The 9,532-nt window shown below is 40.8% G+C and overlaps 1 protein-coding gene and 4 non-coding genes across 5 annotated transcripts; all 5 read right to left on the bottom strand.

Moving 5' to 3' along the window:
• Positions 1-2,787: 2,787 nt before the first annotated feature.
• eif4a2 (eukaryotic translation initiation factor 4A) lies at positions 2,788-7,926 on the bottom strand. The gene is made up of 11 exons (XM_044218216.1): positions 7,690-7,926; positions 6,732-6,789; positions 6,491-6,623; positions 6,050-6,189; positions 5,447-5,615; positions 5,240-5,349; positions 4,750-4,893; positions 4,207-4,344; positions 4,007-4,096; positions 3,629-3,708; positions 2,788-3,543 (listed from the first exon to the last, which is right to left on the bottom strand). The coding sequence occupies exons 1-11, from the start codon at positions 7,716-7,718 to the stop codon at positions 3,399-3,401; spliced, it is 1,236 nt and encodes a 411-aa protein (XP_044074151.1). The 5' UTR covers positions 7,719-7,926; the 3' UTR covers positions 2,788-3,398.
• Positions 4,479-4,662, bottom strand: LOC122887672. The gene has a single exon (XR_006380589.1). It is a non-coding gene; the product is annotated as a small nucleolar RNA SNORA81 (small nucleolar RNA).
• Positions 5,006-5,187, bottom strand: LOC122887673. The gene has a single exon (XR_006380590.1). It is a non-coding gene; the product is annotated as a small nucleolar RNA SNORA81 (small nucleolar RNA).
• On the bottom strand, positions 5,720-5,794 carry LOC122887674. Its single transcript, XR_006380591.1, has one exon. It is a non-coding gene; the product is annotated as a small nucleolar RNA SNORD2 (small nucleolar RNA).
• Positions 6,375-6,447, bottom strand: LOC122887675. The gene has a single exon (XR_006380592.1). It is a non-coding gene; the product is annotated as a small nucleolar RNA SNORD2 (small nucleolar RNA).
• Positions 7,927-9,532: the final 1,606 nt, after the last annotated feature.

Raw genomic sequence — 9,532 nt, 5'->3', positions numbered from 1 at the left:
CCACAACGGCTTTCCTCTGCTGTTTGTCCACCACCACAATGTCAGGCTGGTTCGCCATTACCATTCTGTCAGTCTGGATCTGGAAGTCCCACAGGATCTTGGCTCGGTCATTCTCTACCACCTTTGGAGGTGTTTCCCACTTTGACCTCGGGGTTTCCAGTCCATACTCAGTGCAGATGTTCCTGTACACTATGCCAGCCACTTGGTTATGGCGCTCCATGTATGCTTTTCCTGCCAGCATCTTACACCCTGCAGTTATGTGCTGGATTGTCTCAGGGGCCTCTTTGCACAGCCTACACCTTGGGTCTTGTCTGGTGTGGTAGATCTGGGCCTCTATTGCTCTGGTGCTCAGGGCCTGCTCCTGTGCAGCCATGATGAGTGCCTCTGTGCTGTCCTTCAGTCCGGCCCGCTCTAGCCATTGGTAGGACTTCTTGATATCAGCCACTTCAGTTATGTTCCGGTGGTACATCCCATGTAGAGGTTTGTCCTCCCATGATGGTCACTCCTCCAGCACGTCTTCCTCTGTTCCCCATTGCCTGAGACATTCCCTGAGCACGTCATCTGTTGGGGCCTTATCTTGGATGTACTTGTGGATCTTGGATGTTTCATCCTGGATAGTGGCTCTCACACTCACTAGTCCACGGCCGCCTTCCTTAGGCTGGCGTACAGTCTCAGGGTGCTGGATTTGGGATGGAACCTATGGCTAAAGAAGCTCACTGCACTCCACGAGCGCCTAGCAGCACAAATGAACCAGCTGCTAAGGGATGGGACGCACCCTGAATGGCTTACCGAAGGGCGTACAATCCTGATCCTGATTCCTTTGTAACATGCCTGTTGGATGGTACACTGCATTTCTGAGATGTTAATGGTCCACTTAGCTTTCCATAAACATGAAGCTACAGCCAGCAGCCAGCTAGCTCAGCATATAGACAGGAAACGGGGGAAACAGCTAGACTGGCTCTGTCCAAAGGTAACAAAAGTAACAGTCTACCAGCACATGTAAAGCTCACAAATTTACATTTTGTATCCTGTAAATGTCCAACTAGCCCTTTAAAAGAAGGGTGTTGTTTCCATTGTCTTAAATTCACCGACATTGGGAGAAAGAAGTGTAACAGGTTCATACTAGTCAGTGCCAAGAAATGCGAGGATAGGGTTTGGACCAGCTTGCCAAAGTCTATGAAGGAGGAACAATGCCGTGTCCTTAAGGACAATCAGATTTTTTCTGCTACTTACAAATACAACAATTTATTCCAAAAGAAATTCTTAAAAAGTCTGCACCAAATAGATTTTATGTTTATTACCTTTTGTTTAAATTTTAATTATTCTACAGATTACATTCAAAGACAATGGCAGACTGATACAGGACATCATATAGAAGATGATATATGGGAATCAATTGTAGGGAACACATTCACTATTCTTATCTGCCTTCCTGAGACACAATTTAAAATACTACACAGGTTACATTTTACACTGCTATTGAGAGGTAAACTGGGCTTAAACGCTCCTTAATGTATTGAATGAAAGAAATTGGTACATATGCACACATTCTTTTTGGAAATGCCCAAGAACATAGACATTTTGAAGAGAAGTAACAGAGGAAGTGGTCACCTTGATTTGGAGTTATCACCCCTTAAGCTAAGGTAGACAGTGCAAAAAAAGAGCCATAATGCAAAGCTAGCTGGAATATTGTTATATATAGCAGCTAATTTAGGTTTCAAGATTTTAAGAGGAAAATGTGGTTCTTTGTGTATGTATATTTCTGATTGGATGGATATATTATGTATTTATATAATACTATATATTTAACTGTTAATACGCAGAACCTCAAAAAAAAAAAAAAAATTTAAGTTTGACCACTGCAGAGGAAAAATACTGTGTTGCGTTTCTGGATTCCAACAGTTCTATACCCACAACTCAGAGAGACTTGAAATTTAAACCTTTAACTGGGAACATTCAAATATGTCAAAATTTGTTTAATAGTTTCCACACACATAAGTTCCTTTAATCATAGAGTCCTAACAATATGGAAACAAACAGCGCATTTTTAAACCGGATTTTACGCATAGTACAACTTTTTAAAAATGTAATACTATTTGCTGTTCACAGGGCTTGGGGAGTACTACTACTACATAGCTACATATACTTGAAAAACAAAAACAAACTTGTACTGTCTTGTTGCTCCAGATGGAGCTGCGAGAAACCTGCTAAATTGACTCGTGATGTCACTTGAATGCTGATTATGATAAATCTGTTGTGGTCTACTGTTATCACTTTTTTTTTTGCCTAGTATGCAAAGTTGTTTTTCATGCCACGTTTGTATAAGCAAGAGATGAAAATCTTTGACCAAAATGTATGTAAAATTGGTCAGTCCCAGAATAAATGTGGGATTTGATTTTGCTTACATTAATGGTGACTAGTGGTAGGAATGTCTAAAAATCCCTTAACACTAAGTTAATTGTTGAGTTAAGCATAGACTTTCTGCAGTATCAAATCTCTTGGACTGTTTCTGTGAACAAAGGATACTCTGTCACAATGGTTCCCTGTTGATATTAAACCAGACCCAATATGCTGGCCTTACACTACTGACTTGCCAGTAGGTGGTGCTGTGTCACAGATCTTCCACAACTGCACCCACTGATAGTCCTGCTGCTTCAAGCACTACACTTGAACACCTTGAAGCAATGTGTGTAGGCTGTTAATTACTTCAAGATTGCAGGTTCATCATACTGTTGGCCCAAATACTATGTAAACAGAACACTAATACTCTATATACAGACCATAAAATACATTTTACAGCAATTTCAGTTTATTAAGACATTCATACAATTCTGGGGAAGAAATCTGAAAAGTGGGGGGGAGGGGTAAAAACTACATGTCAGCAAAATTTTGCCAATCACTGAGGAAATCCAATAGAGGAAGAGGGATAAAAACAGAAACCGTACATTTAAATTAACATTCACAAAAAGATAAAAAGCAAGTGAATCTATAGTATAACATGACGTGTCTCTATTAAGCAGCCCCACGATACATCGCATATATGTTAGCATAACATAATTTGCAGACTTTATACAGCACTTATACCTTTTAGTCCACAAGTAAGTTACTAAATGATGAAGAACATCAAATACACACATCTTAATTGAACATGGAAAGAAATACCTGATAAGGACCTTAATGTTTACAGACCCCATGGCTTTGTAGCTCCAACCAGCCGACGAGGTTAGAATCTACAACTGTCCGAGAGGGACCACCATAGAAGTCACCTCGCTTTTAACACATACCAAAATCCTGACCCAAACTTTTAGCATTGAGAAGTTTTTTCCCCCTCGAATAATAAGCACAATGCAAGTGGACGATCGCTATCACTGCGTTTAAAAAAAGAATTATCTCAGGCCTCAAATCAGGTCTGCCACATTCATGGGCATCTCCTCCACGGTTGTATTGTAAAACGTCTCGATGTCCCGAAGAATCCTCTTATCTTCCTCAGTGACAAAGTTGATAGCAACTCCTTTTCTTCCAAAACGGCCACCACGACCAATTCTGGAGAAGGTAAAGATGAGCCACGTTAAGACTCGCACATGGGGGGCCAGGTGCACATATGGGTGCAATGTGTGATGCAAGTTACCTGTGAATGTAGTTCTCTCGGTTTGTAGGAAGGTCATAGTTAATGACCAGGGAAACCTGCTGGACGTCAATCCCACGAGCCTGAGAAAAAGGGGGGGGGGGCAAACAAATCATTTCAAATTATATTCAAGTCTAAGACAGACAGCTAAAACATTGTGCAGATGCTAATGTTGCTCGTGTAATAAGTAACAGATTCCTACATTAGAAGAACCCATTGTGGAGACCGAGCCCTAATCTCCCAAAAGTTTTGGCTGCTTGGTCATTTTAGGACTGTTGCAGGATTAAAAACATTTTGGGTTTCAACTTCAAAACTGATCATTTGACATTTCTTACATACTGCCCATAACCCCCCCACCACAATATTGCACCTCATACTAACCAGTAGATCAGTAGTGATCAACACTCTGCTTGAGCCAGACCTAAACTCCCTCATAATCACATCACGCTCCTTCTGGTCCATATCGCCATGCTGTGAATGGAGAATTATTTTAGTTAAGAAAATGTGCAACATTAATACTGACAAAAAGTGGATTGATCCAACATGAGCGTAGAGCCAAGCAGGCAGAGAACAGATCCTACCAGAGCAGAGACTGTGAAGTCTCTAGCATGCATCTTCTCAGTCAACCAGTCAACTTTTCTCCTGGTGTTGAGAAAGATGACCGCCTGCGTGATTGTCAGTGTTTCATACAGATCACACAAGGTGTCCAGCTTCCACTCCTGGAGACATCATGAATAACAAACGTTATGCCAAGTAATGCACTGTCAACTGAACAGTTAAACTTGACAAGTTAGATTCTGCATAACTCCATTAATAAAAAAATAAAAATAAATTAAATAAAAGAGAGCTGCTAATGTGTAACACAGGATCTTGAGACGAAGGACACTGGACATTATGAAAGAGGTCCCTCCGAGCCTCAGTTCTGATACTGTGCCTTTAATCTCCTTCCCTGGTGTACCCATGCTTACACGGCCACATGAGCCAAACCTGTGAGGCTTGGCTCCTGCAGTTTTAGCAGGGTGCTTTAGTGAGAAGGGACATTTGACATTGATAGCAGAGAGACACCACTTGCTGAAATGTTACTGACAAGAGTGTCGAGTAGAGTTACGGATAAGTAAACCCACCTCGCGTTCCACATTTATGTAGAATTGCTTGATACCCTCGAGGGTAAGCTCTTCTTTCTTCACCAAGATGCGAATGGGTTCTCGCATGAACTTCTTGGTCACCTCCAACACATCTGATGGCATTGTGGCAGAGAGCAGCACCACCTGTAGAAGACACATTTTTTATTATTATAATTTTTTTTTTATAAAATCACCAAGTCAAAACTTGGTGCAGTGCTTCAAAAGTAAGACATTTTTAACATTTAAATGCAGACCTAATTGTGGCACTGCACCTCGAGACAGAGGCCAATGAACATTAAGAAAGAGGTTCGACCACATCTCATGTTCAGTACAGTGCGCATTAATCTCCTTCCACGCAATACTCTGCTAGCATTATTGCATGAAACAGATCAAATCTGGATCACACAATTATAGCAAACTTCTGTTAATGCAGAAGGAGACCATATTTTAAATCCATCAACTGTCAGTGTTGTATCCAAAAGATACTTACTTGAATGTTTGTGCTCAGTTTCTGGAAGATCTCATAGATTTGATCCTTGAACCCTCGACTCAACATCTCATCAGCTTCATCCAGGACAAACATCTTGATATATTTTGGGGCTGTGCAGAAATGTGGCGTTAAAAGTCAAGATTTTAGTGAAATTAATTGCAACTGTTTGAGATTGGTTCTCTGTTGAACAAGACCTGTTATACTTACACAGGTGTGTCCTGCCAAGCATGTCGTACACACGTCCTGGTGTGCCTACCACTATGTGAGGGGCCTCAGCCTGGAGCTTCTGTATTTCACTACGTAGGTTGGTCCCACCGATGCAGGCATGGCAGGTTGCCCCCATGTAGTCACCCAGAGCCAGAATGACCTTCTGGATCTAATAGGTGGAGACAGAAGCAGAAAACAACAGTAGTACAGGATAATGTCTGACAGATGGCATGACAGAACACTTTAAAAACAAGAGCGTAGAACAACTGTTCAAGGTGATCAGTAAAAGAGTAAAACGTCTCCATTTCAAGAGTCAGTCCCGAAAGATGGTATGCCATCATGTCACCCAGTTTTCCACAGCAACATATGAATATTTCAAGCACAATCGATGCTAGTAAGCCAGATCACCTTTTAGACCAATGCAGCCATGGACAGAGACTACACCAAATCTTGAGGATACTTTGTGTTTCACAATTTTAGAATTTAGACAACACAAAAAAACAAAACAAAAAAAAAAGGTACCTTCATACTTGAATAAGTGTCCTCAATATGCTGTATAGGTCTGAGACACTGTTGAGGTTACTGTGACCTCAGGAACAGTACCTGCTGAGCCAGCTCTCTGGTGGGAGCCAACACCAGAGCCTGAGTCTCCTTCTGCTCAATGTCCAGCTGCTGCAAGATAGAGATGGCAAATGTGGCCGTCTTGCCAGTGCCTGACTGGGCCTGGGCAATGACATCATAGCCTGACGGCAAAGAGACAAATAGTATTGCAGTGAGAAAAGACTTCTTCCAACTCATTTCACAGAATGTGAAGAATGTGTAGTAAAAAGTAAAACAAAACTGGTCTCTATACAAGAAATCTGATAATATCATGTCAAGTTAGACATTTAATATAACTGAGCTACTGATGAATCAATTTAACAGTACTGAGTGATCAGTTGGAAAAAGGTTATCCCCATTAATGGGTAAGTCCCGAAAGATGGTAAAGCATCATTTCACTCAATCATAAACAATCCACTTATCAGTACAATATGGTTTCTGTACCTTTGATGCAAGGAATGATTGCCCTTTGTTGAATGGCAGATGGCTTTTCAAAACCATATGCATATATTCCCCTGAGAAGAGTCTCCTTCAGGTTCATATCATCGAAGTTGTCCGTAATCTCATTCCAGTTGCTCTGAATTCAAAAAGGAACACCACCTTGTGATTGAAAGTACACAAATTCCATGCTGAATCTGTATTCAGCTGTGAAAAGAAAACTAAGGTCATTTTGCCTTGTGCTTACCTCGATGACACCATCAGGCTCCATTCCATCTGGCCCCCCATGGTCTCTATCTTTTGAGCTGTTTGAGAAGTGACAAGTCACATTTCAGTAGGATGAAATAATAGAATATGACATTATAGCACCATCACAAAATGGGGGGAGAAAAAAAAAAAGGAGATTTTAGAGTAGGCTACTCAAAACATGCAACTATAAAGAGCAGTCACTGCTACCACGTGTCGTGACAAGTGGATCCTAATGAAAAGCGCCTATTTAATGATAAAACGATTAAAAAGCTACGTCAGATGTATAGTGAGTTGTGAGTAGTCCGGGTTACGCCCCGAGTCTCACATTACGGAGTTCGGTGCTTCGCTGGGCGCACGTGTCAAATTCCACGAGCGGGGCTTAACTACCTACCTTCGAATATTACCGCTTATGTAACCTCAAAAGGTTTCAGACCGACTCACACGCCCATGGTGGTTAGTTTGAGTATCAAAAGCGATAAATTCACATCTGTACACGTTCGGCATATCTCAACATGGAGCTCTGCTTCACTCATCGTTAACCAATATGTCGGACAATTGGGCCTGTGCTGCCAGTGGTGGCTTCTGCTGCCTGAAAACCAGGCCGATCTCTACCGTTAGCCTGGCTCGGCCGTTCCGCTGACTTAGACAACCACGACAGCTGAGAGTTGTTTAAAGAATACAACCCGGTCTCCATACATTTTCTACTTAACATTAGAAAAATAAAGCACCTTTAATCCAAATGTCTTAACGGCAATTTGGAACTGCGGTGTAGCTGGACAGCTAACGTCACAAAGCTAAGTGTTAGCAACCACATCGCCCTAACATCAGTTAGGGCCTAACTAGCTAGATAATAACTAATTCGGCATCATACATAGTACACACCAGCGTGATACCCTTAAGTGCACCTAAACATCGAGTGTCGTTTTAAAAAAGAGAAACTAAATGTACGATTTTACCTGTTGTAATCAGCAGAATCGCTAGACATGATCCGTTCCCAACTTCAGCATGCGACTGGAAAGATCGCTGATGGCGATGCCAACCGCCTTTATGCAGCCGGACTATTTTCACAGATGAACTTAATGCTCACTTTCGTTGACAGTATAGTCAGTATAGTCACTGGCTTAATGTTTGGATCACATTACATTTTATTCACTATCTACTATGTACAAAGGTATATTTCAATAACCGATAAAAATGTGAAAATGATTCCAGACTATATTTCTCAGCGGAAGGATATTGCAGTAATAACTGGTGCTTCGGCTGCTACAACGTCTCTGACAGGTCAAAATTCATTTGACAAGGTTGTGCAACACTTTAGGAGAGAGGGTTTGTGTGGGGCCGATTCAAGAAGAAATACAATTCATAGAATACAATTTATGTAATGCAGTAAGAAGGAAAATGACTGTCTGAAAGAGCAGATTTACAACACATTACATCACAAAAAATGTAATAGGCAGGAAGTTTTGGGAAGGGAATGCAGCAGTGAATGCAGTGTTTGACATGCTTTTTTCCTTTTGTCCTGCATTGATAAATAAATTTAGGCAACGTTGTGGTATATGAGGTATTGGTGAGTGAGCTAACTATAAACCACAGCTCCTTATCCCTATTGTGAACAAATACACTGATTCTTTCAAAGTAATGTTAGAGACAGGTTTTAATATATAACAGTAACTGACAAGTATACCTCTCATATGTAACAGGTGAATGTAGTGAAAGAGGTAACTTTAGGGCAGATAGAGTACACCCTAAAGAAACCTGATTGGACAAACAAACCTGTGTTACCAGTCATTTTGTGGCACAATGTGGAAAAAAATCAAGGGAGGTTTCCTTCTTGGCACCAGACATTATATTGTAAACCTCCACTACTTGCTGGATTTGAGTAATTTCAAATTTATATTAATTAAAATGTTTTTTCACTCACACACAGTTGTCTTTCAACCCCTCATTTTCACACTGATTCTTATTGCACTATAATAACCAACATGATTTATGTTGTATCCACTGTTCTTGTGTGTTCCTGTTATGTGAAGTGTTGAATTTAGTCCACTGCGACCAATTAAGTTTTTTTCTGTATTGCCCTGTGTTCCACCCGTCTGTATGCCTGGTGCCTAGTCTCTCTCCCTTCTCTGTTGCCATCATTTGGGAAATTCTTTGTATGAAAGAGTTGGCTTCTGAATTACTCATGATGCTTGGATGACCTGCACCCTCTTTGGTTTTAGAGGCCTTTTAACCGTGGGTGTGTCTGCAGATTGTCTCCTCTACTGTTTTTTTCCCTAGATGTGGATGAGCTTCACTTTAATCCCTGATAGTTTAAATTGTCTGCATGAATCTGAGCATTTGATCCACCCCCTACAGCAAAGCTAGTAACTAAGCATTTATTTAATTAATTTGATTTACTCAAGTCTTGTACTCGTGCTATTTTGACTTGAGTAGTTCCAGTTTATGCTCCGTATAGTTACTTTGAAGGTTGAAGTTTTCATCCAAAACATATAAGTACCTTTATGCACTGTTATATTAAACTACCCAGCAGTTTTAGCTCCACCTCCCAGTAGGCCTATAGCTCTGTTAACCAAACCCTTGTGATATGATGGGCGTGTCACTTGCATTTTGTTGTACTTAATTCTTGATTGTTGGTGAGGTTGTTGTGGAGCACTCTGCTGCAATGATGTCTGTCTTTAACTGTAATATATTTTTTTGTGGTTGTATTTGTCTGACAAACACAAAGGGAAATTCCTAAAGGACAATAAACAAATGAGGGACTACACCGTCTGATAATAAACAAACTTAATTAACTCTATA

The sequence above is a fragment of the Siniperca chuatsi genome, linkage group LG13 (assembly GCF_020085105.1).
Source record: "Siniperca chuatsi isolate FFG_IHB_CAS linkage group LG13, ASM2008510v1, whole genome shotgun sequence".
In the NCBI taxonomy this organism is placed as follows: domain Eukaryota; kingdom Metazoa; phylum Chordata; class Actinopteri; order Centrarchiformes; family Sinipercidae; genus Siniperca; species Siniperca chuatsi.
The sequence above is the reverse complement of the archived record's forward strand: the minus strand, read 5'-3'. Positions and strand labels throughout refer to the sequence as shown.

What these genes read in the sequence shown, in the direction of transcription:
- eif4a2 (XM_044218216.1), bottom strand. Translation starts at nt 7,718, where the DNA reads ATGTCTAGCGATTCTGCTGATTACAACAG. An exon ending in GATTCTGCTGATTACAACAG is followed by an intron (nt 6,790 to 7,689) that starts GTAAAATCGTAC and finishes CTTCTCAAACAG; the next exon opens with CTCAAAAGATAGAGACCATG. An exon ending in TGATCACTACTGATCTACTG is followed by an intron (nt 3,709 to 4,006) that starts GTTAGTATGAGG and finishes CCTTTTTCTCAG; the next exon opens with GCTCGTGGGATTGACGTCCA.